Here is a 19962-nt window from a genome sequence, read left to right on the forward strand (position 1 = left end):
CTTTCAGACTTTAGAATAATTATATATTCAGAAATAATTTTGTCAAAAAACCATCAGAATTGCACTGCACATGCTGACATTAGTGTACAGACACAGTCTTAAGGATAACAGAAGAACAAAGTGGTTGGTGATACTGAGTGCTGCATTATTTAGAACAGGATTTTTCACTGGGGTGGACATTATTTGTTCTGTATATCTCAACTTTAGAAAGAAATACAAAAAGTATATAACAAATATTGTAATTTTTCTTTGTGTGTGTATGTGACAGAGAGAGAGAGAGAGAATCGTAAGCCATCTCCATGCCCAGCGTGGAGCCTGATACAAGGCTCGATCTCATGTCCCTGAGATCATGACCTGAGCCAAAGTCAAGAGTTGGGTACTGAACCAACTGAGTCACCCAGGCACCCCTATAATTTCTAATACACAAAAGAACTCATTCCAAAGAGAGAGCATGCCTTCTTTTTCATTTGGGGTAGCAATCAAATACAACAAATGAAAACATTTGTTATTACTTAATATTACCTCAAAAAATACCTTGAATTCTTGGATGACTTTTTGCTCTGCTACCACTTGTAAAATAAAAACTACTCTCATCTCTCACCTAGTCTCCATTCCTTTCTCTGCTCATCAAAGCTTTATATCTCCTATGTGTGTAAAACTGTGTGTAAGTATCACATACATTTCCATCACTTCTCTCTTAATTAATGTGGTCCGATAGCACTTCCCACTGGGACCCTTTTGCTTTCAGTCTGGTCTATTCCCAGTCCATTCCCTATGTTTCTATCAGAGTGATCTTTCCAAGAACATAACATTGCTCATCACAATTTGTGCTTACAGTCCTTCTGTGGCCACCTTCATTTTTGGACTGGCACTAAACAGCTTCTCCCTCTGGCCCCTGCTTATTTCTCCAACCTCTCTTTTCCCACACACCCTTCCCTCTCAAGGATCTGAGCTACTTGCAGTTCTGGAATGCACCACATCATATCACATATCCAATCATTTGCTTTGTAATTTTTCAAGAAGACCATTGGCCCTTCTCTTCTCAGCAACCTCTCCCCTCTTGTCAAAAGTGACCCTTGGCTGAGCCCATTCTTCAAAACTCTGCTCCAGTACCACCTTTTCTAACTGCTGTCATTTCACTTGTCATATTGTGTTGTCATCATTCATTGCTTTATGAGTCTGTCATCCCCCGTGGAGGACACACAATAAATTGCCTTAGGTGGATTTCTATTCCAATTATCCATCAGCCGCTGGTGCATATTGAATGTTATTGGAATCAATAAATTTATAAAAACCATTTGTAATGTTAGCTTTCTTGATAACACTAAACTAAACTACATGTACAAACTCTATATAACAAGGTACTATGATAGAGGCTTTAGGAATTGGAGTCTGTTTGACATTACGAAGACCAGAGCAGAACAACTCAGATATTTCCACTGGAGTTGGGGCAACTGGATGGGAAAATGCAGTCTGGCACAGGCTAGTAATATGGTAAAGTAGGGAAAGATAGAACCTAGTGTTTAGGGGCTGATTTATGAGAAAAAAACTAATGGACGGATGCTCTTGGGAGGTTTAGCTAGGTGGTAAATAGGTCTGGCTTTTATTAGGAGGGGAGAAGATGGGCCATATACAGAGTGTAATGGCAACAAGCATTAGCATATAAGGAATTCTAATAGCCTGACATAAATAAAGAATCTGGCAGAAGAGTCAAATACTTTAAAGAATCCAATCAAAGACTTGACGTCCTAGACATAAATACAGTGCTATGAAAATTGATTACATCAATTTGGATCCTCATTTTCAAAGACATTAAAGCACTGGGCAAGATATACCTTGAGATAAGGTTCCAGTTACTGGTAGCAATATCAAAGGTAAGAATGTGGTCAGAGGAAAGAAGACAGAATCATCTCCTGGGAAGATTCAAAAAGCAAAGGAACCAGGGTTCTTCTGAGGCCAAATTGCAGACTAGCCACTCTGGTCCTGCCACCTGATCCCCACCTATCGGTGTTCCCAGATAGCTGGACAAGTCATTAAAAAAAAAAAAAAAAACATGGACACAGTGGGGTCAGAATATTAGTGGGGAAACAGATTTTTTTTTCCTGCCAGTAACATTTTTTTAATATAGTTGTTATTTGTTTATATATCATTTAATTATTTCTTCTTATAGTATTCTTATTGTAAATTTTTTTTTTTGAGTATTAATCTCCTATACTGTAAAAGTTGTAGTTTTCAGCCACTGGGCTCAATTCCAGAAAAGGAGAAATGGCTTCCCAACAAACACAAAGAGGTACATTTCTGTGTCAGAGAAAGAGGATACAGGATTATCAAAGATGATTTTGCATAAATCCTAGTTCAGACTACATGAATTTTTGGAAATTAGAAATTTTTTAATAATGTAAATAAAGTAAAAGAAATGTTTTTGCTTTCCAAGCATGTTTTTTATAACATACTTACAAATTCAACAAAATTCCTTAACACCAATTATGACCAAAGGATTTACAAGGCTGCAGACTCCTTTGATTGTTTATGATGAAACTGGGCACAGGCTGTGTGTTCTGTTGGGACCATTGTGTCTTTGATTTACAAATAATGTTTGGCACAGTGCCAGGCACATAATACATGGTCAGTTAATGTTTGTGTAATAAATTGATTAAATGAAGAGAGAGCTAATGAAAGTTACATTATGTAGCCTGGTGAGGCAATAATAATTACACACGGTGTGCGCAACTTACATTAAGTAAGGCTGAATTCACTCAAATATCTAACTCTTCAAAGATAAATGCAAGTACCCGGTAGCTCATTTAAACAACAGTAACAGAACTGAACACCTAGAAAGTAAATTTTATCACAGGTAGGGACATGTGAATGACCCTGATTACTTGTCAATAGAAAAAGATGTTGAATGCAGGCATTTTCTCTTTCTCCTCTGGATCAGCAATCAAACTCATTCACAGATCATTGATTCATGAATAGCACTATATATGTACTTTACATTTTCAAGTAGCCCGTGTTTCTCAAGTGTTTACATGACAAGTGTATTCAGTCATCTCTCCTATTCTCAGGCATGGTTTTCTCATGATTTTTAGCAAGACAAAAAAACGGAGTTTTCCTATGGACTCAATTTCTTTTATTACTTTTTTAAATTAAAAAGTCTTCCTTTCCATTGATACAGATTTGTCTGAATGGTTCATATGTGCTCAGAAGGTGAAATGTGTTTATTTTATACATGGAGCAAAGATTAACTTTATTTTCTTAATGAACATGTAAGCGACTTGAGATGAACCAATTATGACATATCTGCACTGATTTCTGTGCCTTGACTTATTTCTCAATAGAAGCATAAAAATAAAAGTATCCACAAAATCTACAAGTTTCCCATGGGAACTTGCTTAACTTTTGGTCACTTATCTAATTACAAATGTGAAGAATTAAAATCATTGGAATAATCCGAATCCCTGAAAAAAACATGGCTCATAGCTTTCTGCAAGATGAGAGTAATATGGGAGATTTTAATGGTGGATAGATCAAGGAAATGGCAAATCGAATTTTAATATTTACTATGGAATTCCTGATAAGCAACAATTCCTGATAAGCTGCATTCATTAAAACTAATCTCCTTTTATTTCCTCAAAGCTTCCTATTTTTCAATCACTCATATGAAATTATTCGTAACACATTTAATAATGCATTGGATAGGAGTTATTTTCTCATTCTATTTCTGACAAATACCTTCAAAGCCCATATTCTATAGATACCGACAGAGGAAGTGGAATGAAATGGGACTAGAGGAAAATAAAAATCAAAGAGCAGTGCTCTTATATCAAACAGTACAGAGAATGATTCAGTGCATGAATATCTCAAAAACACCCTTAGAATTTTATTCTTAAAAGTCTATCTGCAGGCTTTGTCCAAATGAAAAACAAACAAAAACAAAACAAAAATAAAACCTCTGACAGTTATTATCAAATGAACATCTCTTAGAAATGAACCACTATATCGACCGCTAAGCAGCTATGAGAAAACAGCTTTCCTATTGCTGTTTTTCCCTATTCTTATTATTCTTTTCCCACTTACCTGATTGGTGCCCCTTTGGCCTGTGCTGGTCTCAACAATACAGTTATTGTGGTGGCCGTTTCATTGAGAGAGGCATCGACTCCTTCGTAGTCAGGTAAAGTTGGAGCTGGTAAGTGATTGATGAGGGGGAAAAAAGTTTCAGTCAATTAAAAGAATTATATCATAGTTCAGGATGAATAAATGATCCTGAATGGGGGAAAATAAATTTCCTATTTAATTTTCTGAAATGTACTTTATTTTGTAGAATACCATACATAACTGGATGTTAACCCTGGGAGTCTAGGCAGCAGAAGATATGAAGCCCACGGTTTGTTATTGAAATTTAAATGATCATCTGGTGACTTGGACACACACTCCAAACCTTTTGTGAAGGGGCTTTAGCTTTTAGTTTCCTGGGACCTTGAAACCAGCATTGATGGCATGGAAGTGATGTGAACAGCGTCGACTCTGGGGACTCTGGGTAAGGGGCTTGCACACGGAGATGTAGAGACAGAAATGGCAAGAAGTGAGCCAGAGGCTACCTGGTGAGGTGGTGCTGTGTACGATCTAAAGGTTGTGGAATGGCCCAGTGTTAGTATCTGGACTGCTTTCACCACTGGGGCCACAACAGAAACATATCAAGGCAGTGTGATGAATGGGAATAGGAACCTTAGTTTGTATTTAGCATTAACTAGTGCATTAGTTGCCAAATTTTTGAGAAGAAGAAACTTCTACATTTTCAAAATATTTTATAATATTTTGGGTGGGGGAGAGGGCTCCCTAATCTTGAAGTGGGTGAAAAAGTAACCTCAAATGGCTTTTGGTTATTTCTACACAGAAAGATGTTTTAGGGAGGACATAACCAGTGAAATGTGTACACTATCAGAGAAACTGATAACAGATGGCATCCAATACAAATTTCAAAGTATTTCATTCATTCACTGAGCATTTACTGAATATATACATTGTGTCAATTTTTTTAGTGCTATAAGTACAAAGACAAATAAAGCATGGTCTCTGATATGTATAGAGTTGAAAGTAGAGATTCATATTTACCAAGAATGAGAATCTCATAAACAACAACAACAACAACAAAAAACTATAACAAAATTTTGGGTGACTAAAAGAAGAGTCAGTTCATTTGTTAAAACAGTAGTTCTCAAACTAGTCAGATCAGAAGCCCATGGAGAACTTCTTAAAACAGATTGATGCCTTTTCCCTTAGAGTTTCTAATTCAGTAGGTCCAGGGAGGAGCCTGATACCGTGCATTTCTAGAAAGTTTTCAGGTGATGTTGATGCTGTTGGTCAGTGGACCACACTTGGCAGAACCACTAATCTAAACTAAACCACTAGTCTAAACTAGCATGGGGAGTCAGAAAAACAAAACAAAGACAACTTCAGGATTCAGAGGATGCTTGAGCTGAATGTCACAAGAACAGTACAAACTCATCAGGACAAGAAAGTAGTCAATACAATGCCTGAGACAGGAAACAGAATATCTGAACATATCATCACATGATAGGACACGGTGCATTCTGACAGCTACAAGCAGTCTGGTGGGCCTGGAACTTTGGACTATGAGTAGGAGTGGAGGATGGGAGAAGCCATAAAATTAAGGGATACAAATGCTAATTATGTATGGATGTTTGGGCTTTATCCTACTGAATACAATATATTAGATTTTGAAAAAAATTTAGGAAGGAAATACATGCTGTACAAAGATCAATCGAAAAATACAATGAAGCAAGGTAAGTCTGAAGGCAAGGATAGTGCTTGGAAAGATATTTCAATGAGCTGTTTAAAATACGGTCCAGATGGAAAGGAAGAATCAGAAAGAGACAAATTACCTGAGAGTTATTCAGGAAGTAGAATCAATGGATATTAAATATGTACAATATGTAGACATATGTTGATAATATATGTGTGTAGTAAAACACACACACACACACACACACACACCATGCCTCCAAAACTTGATTTCACTTTTATTTAAAGTGTTTTTAAAGTGGTGAGGAATATAATTTCTGCACTCAAGGGATAAATAACAAGAAGTTACCTTAATATTTCAAATGATGCCGGGCACTACACTAACCATACATTTTATTAGCTTTAGTTTGATTACTGCACGTTCCAAAGACACAATGATTGCAGTCTAGTTTTTAAAGTTCAATTCAAGTGCCCATGTACATAGGTTGATTCAAGTAAAACTGGGCAGCTAAATAATTCAAAGAAAATGCTACATGGGTGTTCTGGACTTTAACTATAAATTTTCTATTCAATAAAAACCACGTGTCTAAACCATAATAAATTATGATTCTCGATAGTGTCCATTGTTTTACAAGTTCATGTAATTTTGTAGCTATCTCTAGTGAAAGATCTTGACTCAAATGCAGCACTGTGGCTAATTCCAGAGGGTAAGAAACATGTTTCACTGTACAGTGATATCACCAGGTCATCTTTTCTAGTGATTCAACCAATATTTTAAATTGATGATTTAGAATTGTTCCACCAGGGAGTGAATTGGCAAATTTAATACATTGTTATTTTCTAACATAATGGATGTTATTCTCAAATTCTTTTTTTGTTAGAATAAGATAAATCAAATAGCTCATATTGGAATAGCTAATATGTTTCACGATATAAATTTTTAAGGTTTTATATTCAAAACATTTCCAAATAGAAACTAGACTTCAAAAAAATAGAGAATATGTAGCTTCCTTCTGATGCAAATGATACAGATTCGGAACAACAGTAGAAATTTTTAGTGATGTATTATAATATAAGGTATTATCAACATATGCTATGTAGAACTATAATGAAAATGAACATAAAGGAACAAAAAGGTAGGAACTCAACATCAGTATTTTAATATATTAAGTAGTTGATCCTGTATCACTTTCGTTTTTCAGATTTAACTCTTCAGCTACATATATAAAATGTATTTATTTTAGTAATCTTAAATAACCAAGATAACACATTACATAAGCTAATGTAGAATTCGGGCATATTATAATGCTGACTGGTGGCCAAATTTAGTCAGATTAAACTGGTGACTTGACTGGGGGGGAAATCTATATTTACATCTGTAAATAATCTAGTCATTACAAACTGAAATTATGAGCATAAAATAATGTGAAAATTAACTGTATATGCTTATCAACTTCAAATCTCCCACACATCACCATTCTGAAATTTAGATGAGTTCAGGTGAGATTTGTAAGAGAAAGAACAGCTCATGTTTGCTTAAAAATACCAGGATGTCAAGGGAAATGGAAGAGAGTGACAAGGAATGTGGCACTGCAATAGATCAAAGATCTCCTATCATTCTTTGGATAAAATCCACTTATTATGATATCTGATATCATGATAATTACGAACTCCTTAAAAGTATAAATCTTTTAGCATTTATAATGAACTTTTAAATGTTTCTAGTTCAGATAAAACAACGTTTTAAAAAAGACCACTTTCAATGAAAAGTGATTATTTGAGATGTTTTTAGGTTTGGACATATAACCAATTATAACCCATATTCACATAATTCTCTAAAGAACCTTCAACCATGAATAACTAGCTATATTAAAGATTTAATAAGTGAGACGACTACCCTCAGCATACATATGATTCTCTGGGATGTGCTATTATAAACCAATCCTGTTCGCACTTTATTCCTCTGCATACCTGAGATATTGGTGGTCACATTGATGGCTGTGGCTGGCCCGAAGCCTTTGACTGTGCTGGCTCTTATGAAAAACTGGTAGGTGGTTCCAGGATGCAGATGCATGAAGACATGGTGGGTGCTGTTCCATAAATTTGATACAGTCTGGGGAGGTCCAGCCACTGGAACTGCAGGATCAAATGATCTTATGCTGCTGTAGCTGACCTGTTTTAAGAAATATATTTCCTATTACATTCCCAATATAAGTCATAATATAATCTAAATAAACCCCTTTTAAATAAGATAGTATTCAAGGGCATCTCTATGGAGTGAATCCCATTTTTCTTAAACTTCTCTTCCTTCTTATTTGGATATGGTTATTTCACTATCATTACATATCTAATGTCAGTCCATCTGTCCATCCATCCATCCATCCATCTATAGATATACCTAGAGTTATAACATCTGACTGGACCAATATACATCTATTTTCTTGCATCAAAAGATAAATTAATTTACTTAACTATGAAAACACACATAGACACAATCCTATATATATATAGGATATATATACCGATATATCATATATTTTAACGTATATGAAACACAGAAACCGTTCAACAAATGTTTGTTAGAACTAACATCATCTTATACTTTGTCTGAGTTACACAACAAATTTCATGTAAATATTCAAGTATGCTAATAGAGTCACAAATTATAAGACTGCACTAGTGATTCCGGTTCCCGTGATGCTCTCTGCAGCCACTAGAAATTTATATATTTTATGCTCGAATCAACACTGACTATGCAGGAACATATTTGTGCAATTAAAATGATCTTTTCTTCTTTTTAGTTTCTCATATTTAAAAATAAGATGATGATTTATGTTCAAAATTGCGATGAAGCTCTGGAATAGTCAGGTTTATAATGTATTTTCCTTTTTTGGTAATGATCCTTTATTCTGTAACAATTGGCATTCATTGGCCTCCCCTAAATTACAGTATAAAATGTGAGTTTCTTAATTTTATAAAAATTCATTCTTTACAACCATCAGTAAGTCTGTTTGAAAAGGCCTATCTTGCGTCCCTAAAACAACAACAACAACAAAACACACATTTACTTTAAGAATTAGAAAATTCTAGGTGCTATAAAATATTTGTTTTGAAACTCAATTTTGGGATCAAGGAATTTTTAAACTAAAAGAGGGGAGAACTAAAAATGATTTTAGTCTCCTAATCCTCTCTTACTTATTTTCTATTATTTCTCTAAGTTTTTCCTTTTACTCTCCCTTCAACCCACATTTCAGTTAACTTCTAATACCTCATATTGAGTGATGATTCCATTTGGATCCAAAGGTTCTTTCCAGTTCAAGAAGATTTTATTTTCAAAAGATGTTCCTTGAAGAGAATTGACTGGTACAGGGCCAGGCACTACAAAATATACATTTTTGGTTATAAAGATCCTTATATCAGAAACAGAAAAAGTAAATACTGTAAGCTATATAAGCCAAATGAAAAATAAATAAAATGTGTCCTTAAAAATATAAGCTATGTGACTAGTTTTCTGATTTAAACAAATGGGAATTTAAAGTAATCTACAGGGGTGCCTGGGTGGCTCAGTCGGTTGAGCGTCCGACTTCGGCTCAGGTCACGATCTCGCGGTCCGTGAGTTCGAGCCCCGCGTCGGGCTCTGGGCTGATGGCTCAGAGCCTGGAGCCTGCTTCCGATTCTGTGTCTCCCTCTCTCTCTGCCTCTCCCCCGTTCATGCTCTCTCTCTGTCCCAAAAATAAATAAACGTTAAAGTAATCTACAAACTTCTAATGTGGAAAATGTACAATTGCAAAGTTATTTTTATTCAAAAGAATATTCTATCACCTTGGAGGGTTGAATAAATTGTGTAGTATAGTTTTCTCTGTTGTATACCTCCAATAACATGAAGATCTCATTTGTAATTTGTTTCAAGAACAGAGCTATATTTCCCTGAAAGATATTCAGGGATAAGCCCCTAAAGTGTCTCCATAAACACATTTCATTAAATAATGAATTATAATAATAATCAACACTCCTTGGACTTAATTTTTTTTTTTTTTTATGTTTTATTTTATATTTGAGAGAAAGAGACAGACAGAGAGAGAGAAGGAAAGAGGCAGAGAGGCAGAGACAGAATCTGAAGCAGGCTCCAGGCTCCGAGCGTTTAGCACAGAGCCTGATGTGGGGCTTGAACTCACAAGCAGCGAGATCATAACCTGAGCCAAAGTTGGACATTTAACGGACTGAGCCACCTAGGCGCCCCATCACTCCTTGGACTTAAAAGCCAAATCATAATAAAATTGAATTGAAATCTCTGTTAATAGTCAATATGACTTTTATTGCCATACTTATTAAATTTCTATAACTTAAAAAGACAGCATTGATTATTACAATTTTTAAGAAATGTAAAGATGAATAGGTTCAAATATCATGGCTTCAGTGTTTTAAATGAAATTCCCTTTTGTAAACCTAAGCATCAAACCATTTTATAACATCAGACTTGTTTAGGACTCAACAATCAGCATAACCAGTTTTGAAGTGTCCCCAGGTATGTCAAGAGCTGAGAAACCTTCAGACCAGACCTTATTTGCAAATGTCATATAACTGACAATACCCAGTGGCAGCAATGAACAACACATCAGCTTCTATTGACAAAATGTAAAACATCAGATACTTTTGCTATTTGCTTTTATGTATTTTATCTAAATCCATAGTTACTATTTATTCACACAAATAATCAGTTTCTTGCTCTGATAATGTTTGAATATGTATCGTATCCACCCTACTTTGCTTAAAAAATGGGTTTTCTTTTGAAATATTGACCCAATATTGGGCAAGTATGGTTTTTAATTAATATTTTTCCTTAATCTAACGTTTCAGTGAACTTCACACATGGCATTATCTAGAAATGTAGTTGCTGAGTATACAGCAATTTTGTGAGGACTGAAATAAATTAAAAATCACTGGATCAAAGGAATTCACTGCATTGTAGCTAGCAGCATCAAGAAATTCTGAACGATACGTCAAAATAGGAAGATTTATTTCAGACTACAAGGAGGCGATGAATGATGTTATGACCTCTGGGACAGCCAATATAATTTGGTGCATTAATAACAAATTCAGAAAGAAAAAAAAACATAAAAGAAAGAAACCCATCAACAGAAAAGATGTCAGCACTAGACTTCAGAAGAAATGTATATGCTTCTGTCAGCTGAAGCCTCAGGGAGAAGTTAACCAAAGGCATCCACCTCCACATGTCCCAGGTCCACAGTGTTGGCACAGACTATACAGTCTATCAAGGCAGAGGAGGCTGCCACAGGCATTAGTTTGTTTTCCAAGAGTGTTAGCTTTTATGTCCTTTGAGTAGAATGAAAAAAGCATACGATTGTAATTAAGAAAAACCATTTCTTCACCTTTCCACAATGCTCATAGATGGTGGCTGTCAGCAGTAGGAGGAGGCAAGACCCCCAATTAGTGACAAAATGTTCATTTGATGGTATTATAATTACTACCTGCGTTCATTAAACACCGTTTGGCCAAAGTTTTAGAAAATGGCGTAGGTGTATTTCAAATTGTTTACCAATAGAGATAGTTTAGAATGTTTGCATAATTCTGCATTAGAAGAGAGGTAGAATTGAGGAGGAGCCTTCCTAGAATGAGTGTATTTCTTTGCTCTACTTACATAGGTTCTCTTTTGTCAACAGGATTCACTGAAATTACCCACAGGTCATATTTGTAAGAGGGAAAAGTTTGTGGAAAAATTATGGCCAGATAGTACCATGCTACTGACCTTGCACTGGGACTAGTATAGTGCATAAGAGAAAGACCTACACCTAGCTGAACTACAAAACAAACACATGAACAGGTGGGTCAGGGAGGGGGCACAGACAAATTATACTTAATAACTCCCCACCTTTGAAGGAAACCAATGTCTGTATATAATGTCTATATGTACTTTGATTTGTGTAAATACAACATGAAGTTACTAAGACCAGCATCATGGTCATCTTCATATTCCAGGGAATTTCACTTCACGTTTCCACATCAATGACTTTTAATGGAGACAGAATGCTGACTTTCATTCCCCTGTTTCTGATTTATTTGAGAGCCGTTTCAGCTTTTTTTTTTTTTTTGCATATAATAAAATCCTTTACAAGATACTCTCAAAATGGAAGAGAGAGGAAAAATGAAATGTGGGTGGGGCAAGTTATATTAAATAAGCACTACAGACTTTTAAAATATAATAAATGTACATTTAAAAATAGCTACGTATTAGCAAAAACTGTCCCCAAACCAAGCTTTTCTGCTGAGCTAACTTCATAATATTGATTTTTATAAATGCTAGGATAAAAAATGAAAACAAAATCTCATACAAAAAATTCTACCCATGCATTAAAAAAATGTATGCAATAAATTAAATATAAATTCTACTGTAGGGTTCTGGTGGGAAATCATTTTAGCTTTGCTCTCATGATTTATGGATGCCCCTAGAATTCTTTTCATGAAATTATATTCTTTTATTAGATGGTTGATAATTTATTCTTTTTCTATGTATATAGGGCAGCAATAATTTAGTAAGACTGACTTAATTAGATCATCTTAACCCATCGATCTTTGCAACAATAGACTATGATTTAGATACTCTGTCCCCCTCTCAGGAACATTGAGTCATATCAAATACTCCATGTAGAAACTGGAGCTCACATGAGCAGATCTGAAGGCTGAGTTCCTCGAAAATACTTTATACAAAGTTTGTACTTCAATCATTCAGTTTTATATATAAAACAAAAGAGAAGAAAAAAAATTCTCACAGAAGAAAGAATGACTTCATGACCATCCTGTGACATAATAATATGCAATTCAATATCATTATATCCAATAAAAAATTCTCCAAAACATAGGTTGAAATAAAACTAGGATAAGCAATAATATTGAAATTAGACTTATTTTCATTTTACATTTGTAAAACTGCTTAGATAGATAAAATAAATAGCACAGTCATGAATCTGATGAAGTTAGGGCAAAATTTAAGATTCCTTGGCAATTCTCTTTCTGATTATTAATCTAGTTGTATGTGCACCCAAAAATGCATTTAAAAATTTAATGAAATATAAAAAAGTTACATGAGCCTGTCTGCATTCTTTGGTTTATGGGAAAGGCAGGCAAAATAAAGGCCATACCAAAATATAGCATCAGAATGAATTACTATTAGAGAGTGATTGGCTGAAGTACAAATGCAGCTGAGTCTAAAATCATCAATTAATAAATCAAGTTTAAAAAATTTTAAGTGTAGGCAATACAATATGTGAGCACATTCTTATTACTAAAAACATGGGTTACAAGGTATTTAGGGTAAATAGACATTCTAATATTTACCCAACTTTATGACATGAGAGATTTTTCAGAGTTTTTGAATCTGAGCTTAGACTTCCCATTTCTCTCATCCATCTATGAAACAATTATGCTAATTATTCTTTCTTACACAATCATGTGTTGGGTGTGTTTTGTGTGTGTGTGTGTGTGTGTATGTAGGAGTTTATGAGCACTTATGTGCTTATTAAAGCAAGGTTTGTTGTCTGAAATATTGTTAAGGCTTTGATTAGGTACAAGTTCAAGCAGGATAGTTGAAGTAATCATGTTTGGTTACCTTAAAAACAAAAAAGTACATTTATCATAAAGAAGTCTTTGGTTTAGTCCTTGAAAATTTTAGGAATATGATAATAACTCCATGCATAATTTTAGAACAATACCATTTGCTTCAAAATCTGAGCTAAATGAAGTTGAAAAGCTCTCACTTCCCTTTATTACAACAAAAATAATAGAATGAACTTGGGTCATTTCCACTTTTCAGAGTGAGAGAGCTTGAAGTGATAAGGAGAAACTTCTAGAAACTGTGGTATATTGACCTATCTTATGGCAGTCTCATAGTTGGTAGGCATCAAAACATACATCTGAGCTGAAATATCAGAACTTGAGGGAAATTGGAAACACTTGGGTATGAACTCCATCCTGTTTTCTGAAACCTAAACAAAAATATGGCCCTATTGATAGGCTGTTCAAGGAGAAGTTTAGAAGGAGATGGAACCTAAGGGATTATCTTATTTAAACTTTTCACACAGAGATGAGAAGTGGAAATCTAGTGGAGTAAACAGATTGGGTAAGGGAACAGTTATTAGTGCCAGGACTGAAAGCTCACGATTCCTCACTCCCAGCTGATCTTTGCCTCCATTCACTAAATAGCCCACTTTTTCCCTTATATGCTTCCATTCATCATGGTAAATTTTGAAAATGAAACATTTTACATTGAAATAATACATTATTATTATTATCAGAATATCATCATTTGTACATACTTTTGGGAAGGGCACATTTTTGTTGAATCAAGAAATATATTCATTAACATTAATGACAAACTATATGCTACAGTAAATGTGCACATATTATAATATTAATATAAATGTCTGTCCCTATTATTTAATCATTGTGAAGTAACACACATAGAAATTGGACATAATGTAGTTAAATTTCTTAGGTGGTAATAAAATGGATAAAAGATGATGACTTGTCAATATCAATATTTAGACTTAAAGATACAAACTTCAACCTTCTTTTCTATTTAAACTTACATAAATCCATCTAAAAATGAGTGGAATAGGTAAATAGTGCCAATTAAAAATTTTTTTTGACATTTATTTATTTTTGAGAGACAGAGACAGAGCACAAATGGGGGAGGACAGAGAGAGAGGGAGACACAGAATCTGAAGTAGGCTCCAGGCTCTGAGCTGTCAGCACACAGCCTGATGTGGGGTTTGAACTCACAAACCATGAGATTGTGACCTGAGCTGAAGTCAGACGCTCAACCAACTGAGCCATCCAGGCGCCCCTATAGTGCTAATTTTAAATGATAAGGAAAATGAAAGATGCTATTATTGGTTTGTAAATGCAAAAAAAAAAAACCACACTAAGTTTTAACCAAGTGCATTTCATCAATCAATAGGTAAATGATACAGTGCCACAGACAGTGAAAATTATTTTTGTACAGTTGATAGGAAAAACTTTATTTAAACTTTGGTGTAGTTGTTATTTCTCTAAAGTATAAAAACAAAACATTACAGGGATATTTCATCTAGTATTTGATGCTACTCTGAAGAATATTAAGCTTTTTTGTTAAAGACAAACTTTTCAAAGTTAACCTCGTTAAGAGCATGTAGCAGATTTCAGAATCCAATTCCATTTTGGTTACTCTAGGGAAAACTGTAAGCAATTACATAATCGTGTTATATAATTCCCTCTTTTTAAAATAACAAAGTATGAACATACCATCTTCATCAGTTTGAATAATCGTCTCTTCACTCTCTTTCCTGCCTTCTGGATTGGTTAGGATCATCTTGAGGCTGACATTTGTATAAGGTGGCAGATGGTTCACAACATGCTGAGGGGCTTTGGGGTCCATGTCCAAACAGTCTGCCTTGCTCTCATTGTGACCACGGAAGTAATGGTAGCAGATAGTGACATTAAAAGTGTGGCACCGAGTAATGTTATAACCCAAGGATTCCCAGTCCACAGCAATGCGTCTTGCCTGTATCTCAGCAATCTTTAAAGTCTTTGGGGTTCGCATAGGTTCTGAAAAATAAATCAAAGATGCAGACAGCTGTCAACGTTCCAATGAATAATCTTGGCAAAATGAAACACTGAGCATGACATATGTGTAAACCTAGGAAAATTTAGAAGTCATCTTTTATTGTCACTTTCTTTTTTTACTCCTGGTCTTATTCCTGAAAGTTTCAGTCAGGGGCTGTGATTTACCAATAGGAAAAGAAATGTAAAATGTTGGCAATCCATAGTACTCAGGAACATGGCGGAAAAACAAAACTCTGAAAATGTGGCCACAATGCCTTTATGGTTACTGCTGTTGTTACTGCCCAATTCCCTGTCTCTCTTTTTTGTGTCATTACTGAGCAAGTGAATTAGCTAATATATCATAATGGATAAGAGTCAACATGTTCTGCTCTATGATTTGTCATGTCACCAAGCTATGGTGTATACTAATTAGTCTAATTGTAATACTAAACTACCATTTACCAAAAAGTGACGCAGATATTAATTAACATTTATTATCTCAGTAATGATGTTGTTCATCAAAGCAGAAAAATATCTGAGAAAAATGGCGAGAACACATGTGGATATTCACATTGTCATCTATCCTTCTTGATCTCTTTCTATCTTTTTCTAGGAAGCACTCAGGTCTGACAATCCAGTCACTGTCACCCAAACCAAACTGGGAGGTGAATTTCCATTCAACTGGAAAATGCTGGCAGAACTAAACACTCTAAAGACTGGAGTCTATCCATCACTGCTTCCCAAGTGTATTCTTTCCTCATGCAAGACTAACTTTAATCGTCTAACTTAATCAAAATAATTACTCTATGAAAGTCATGGCCATGGCAAAGTCTACATAGTAAACAAACCAATACAGAGCAAAGCTTTAATACATAGATTTGACAAAGAGATTAAAGTCAAGGCCAAGGTCAAAGCCCTGTTTGTATCTTCCTTAACTCACTAAGAATAGTCGATGCTCTTGCTAAATGGAAGTCAGTAGAAGAAAAAGAAGGAAAATAAATAATACAAAAAAGTCCAATTTGGGTGTTTTTATAAATTTTCATTTTCGAGATTAAAATCTCAGTTCTGTAAAAATAATCAGCATGGTATACAGATGGCAAGCCCAAACTGGGATTCCAGTTCAATGTATTATATGTGCCATCTGAAACACACTCTCGTGGCCATTTAAAACTTCAAAAGTACAAAAATACATACATATATATGCAAATTAATCCTTGGTAGAATCCAATGGTTAGGTTTTAAATGCTGTGTGCCAGTCTTCTGATGAATCACAGTATTCAGTCTTCTTATTTTATCACTTTTGTTTTACGTGTTTTACATTAAGCCCTGTAAGTAGGCTAGGAAAAAAGATTGTGGCTTTCTAATCATTAAAAAAAGTCTCTTTATATGTTTAGCTCATGCTTACAATTTCCCCACCAGGCACGGGAGTGAGGTGATGACACATACAGTTCAGTCCAGTAAGACTGAAAACACATTCTTTGGCACCACTGCCCACAAAGATGACCAGGCAGTTGTAGGCAGTATCATCCTAAAATTCCAGATAAACTTTCTTCCTGTCTGCTAGGTAGCAACCTGACGCAGTTTAGGGGTCATGTTCAGGTTGGGCCATACTTCGTGACAGAATATCCAGAATAACAAAGTAGGATTTCTATCCAAAATATTTGGGAGTATATGAATGAAAATCTCCCATAAAGTAATGAGAACAAACATCAATAGATATTTACTGTTCTGTTTCAGGTTTCCTTTAAATCTACTACTTATATCCTTGAAACACCTCTTATTTTGAATCAGAAATTTCCCTCTTTATAAATTTCTCTATTTCCAAGTCATCACTCTCTTTCATTCTTTTCATTTTATCCCACTGTTCAACTTGCACTTGCTCTGCATTCTAAGACAATTTTAAAAGCGTAAAAAAAAGTGTAAAATAAATTGAAGAAGACACAAATAAATGGGAAGATTTTCTGTGCTCATGAACTGGAAGAATTGATATTGTTAAAATGTCCATACTATACAAAGCAATCTGTAGATTCAAGGCAATAACTATCAAAATTCCAATGGTATTTTTCAAAGAAATAGAATGAACAATCTTAAAATTTGTATATAAACGTTAAAGACACTGGAAAGCCAAAGCAATCTTAAGAATGAAGTACAAAGCAAGAGGCATCATGCTCCCTGATTTCAAATTACATTACAAAGCTATAGTAATTAAAACAACTTCTTTCTGACACAAAAACAGACACACAGATCAATGGAACAGAATACAAAGCCCAGAAATAACAACCCATGCATATACGAACTATTATTTACAGCAAAGTAGCCAGGAATATACAATGGGGAGAGAACAGTCTCCTTAATATAAGGTGTTGGGAAGGCTGTACAGCCACACAAAAAGAATGAAACTGGACCATTATTTTGTATCATATACAAAAATTAACTCAAAATAGATAAAAGTCTTCAATATAAGACCTGAAACCATAGAACTCCTAGAAGAAAATATAGGCAGTAAACCCCTTGACATAGGTCTTGGTGATGAGTTTTTAAATCAAACACAAAAAGTAAAAGCAACAAAAGGAAAAACACATAAGTGGGGCTGCATACTACTCAACAAAAAGCTTCTACTCAACAAAGGAAATCAACAAGATGAAGTCACCCTACTGAGTGGGAGAAAATACTTGCAAATCACATATTTAATAAGGGGCTAATATCCAAAATATATAAAGAACTCATATAACTCAATGGCAAAACAAAATTTTTTTGATTAAAAAGTGGGCAGCATATCTGAATAGACATTTGTCCAAAGATGAAATACACATGGCCAACAGGTACATGAAAAGATGCTCAACATCATTAATCATCAGGGCAATGCAAATGAAAAACATAATGAGATATCACCTCATACCAATTAACATGACTACTATCGAAAAGAAAAAATGACAAGTGTTGGCAATGATGTGGAGAAAAGGGAAACCTTGGGCACTGTTGGTGGGAATGTAAACTAGTGTAGCCACTATGGGAAACAGAATGGAGTTTCCTTAAAAAAATCAAAAATAGAACTACCACATGATCTAGCAATTCCACTTTTGGGTATTTATACAAAGAAAACAAAACATTGGAAAGACACATACACCCCCCATGTTTATTGCAGCATTATTTACAAAGCCAAGATATGGAAGTCACCAAAGTGTGCATGTATATATACATACGTAGAGTGGGATATTACTCAGCCATAAAAATAATGAAATCTTGACATCTGTGACAGCATGAATGGACCTTGAGGGTATTATGCTAAGTGAAATCAGTCAGGCAGACAAAGACAAATACCATATGTTTTCTCTTATATGTGGAATATATAAAAATTTAAAAATAGAAAAGCAAAAAATGAATGAAGCTCATAGATTCAGAGGATAGATTGATGGTTGCCAGAAGTGGGGGTGTGAGAGTAGAAGAATGGGTAAAAAGGTTACACATTTATTTGTAAAAGTCAAATTAAAAAAATGTAACAGTCCTAGAGATGTATGACATAACTTCATTGGAAGGAGTAAGGAAAAATTTTACCTAAGTAACTCAGGAAATTAGTAGAGAGTTTAAGACAACAAACAAACAACAAACAAACAAAAACCAGTGGATATTCCTAGTAATGATTTAAAGTTTATAGATGACTTTATGGTGTAGTCATCATAGAGAGACCACATTTCTGAACAGCAAATGTAGAGGTCTGTTCAAAGAAAAAGAAAACCTGTCACACCTGTCAGAATGACTAAAATCAAATACACAAGAAACAACACATGTTGGGAGGATGTCGAGAAGAAGGAACCCTCTTGCACTGCTTCTGGGAATGTAAACAGGGACAGCCACTGTGGAAAACAGTATGGAGGTTCCTCAAAAAATTAAAACAGAACCACTCTATGAACCAATAACCGCACTACTAGGAATTTATCCCCAAATACAGAAGCATTAATTCAAAGGGATACATACACCCCTAAGTTTATGGCAGCATTATTTACAATAGCCAAATTATGGAAGGAGCCAACTATCCTGGATACATGAATGGACAAAGAAGAGGTGAGATATATATATCTATATATATATATCTATATATCTATCTATATATATATATATATGCAGAGTAACATTATTCAGTCATAAAAATAATGAAATCTTGCCACTTGCAACAACAAGGATAGAACTAGAGTATTATGCTAAGCGAGGTAAGTCAGTCAGAGAAGGAAAAATACCACATCATCTCACTCACATGTGGAATTTAAGAAACCAAACAAATAAGGAAAGGAGGAGAAAGAGAGAGAGAGAGAGAGAGAGAGAGAGAGAGAGAGAGAGAGACAAACCAAGAAACAGACTCTTAACTACGGAGAATGAACTGGTGGTTACCAGACAGAAGGTGGGTGGGTGGGATGGGAAAATAGGGGATGGGGCTTATGTGTACACTTATCATGGTAAAAAAAACACTAGGAACAAAATAATAAATTAAAATGTAGACATATGAATGTGAAAAAAGCGGAAATGAAAAGTACTAAGGAAAGAAGAAATTATTTAACACTGTATGGACTAACAGTCTTAAGAAACAAATCTTAGGGATGCCTGGGT

General features: G+C 34.7%; 1 protein-coding gene across 3 annotated transcripts in view; it reads right to left on the bottom strand.

Annotated features, from left to right (window-relative positions):
* PTPRK (protein tyrosine phosphatase receptor type K) overlaps positions 1–19962 on the bottom strand; it is a 558792-nt gene that overhangs the window by 111136 nt on the left and 427694 nt on the right. For all 3 annotated transcript variants that reach the window (XM_042987142.1, XM_042987141.1, XM_042987143.1), the window contains exons 8-11: positions 15061–15363; positions 9032–9141; positions 7735–7936; positions 4078–4183 (exon numbers count right to left, since the gene is read on the bottom strand). In XM_042987142.1, coding sequence (XP_042843076.1) covers positions 4078–4183; positions 7735–7936; positions 9032–9141; positions 15061–15363 — 721 coding nt within the window. The remainder of the gene's footprint in view (positions 1–4077; positions 4184–7734; positions 7937–9031; positions 9142–15060; positions 15364–19962) is intronic.

The sequence above is a fragment of the Panthera tigris genome, chromosome B2 (genome assembly GCF_018350195.1).
Source record: "Panthera tigris isolate Pti1 chromosome B2, P.tigris_Pti1_mat1.1, whole genome shotgun sequence".
Classification (NCBI taxonomy): Eukaryota; Metazoa; Chordata; class Mammalia; order Carnivora; family Felidae; genus Panthera; species Panthera tigris.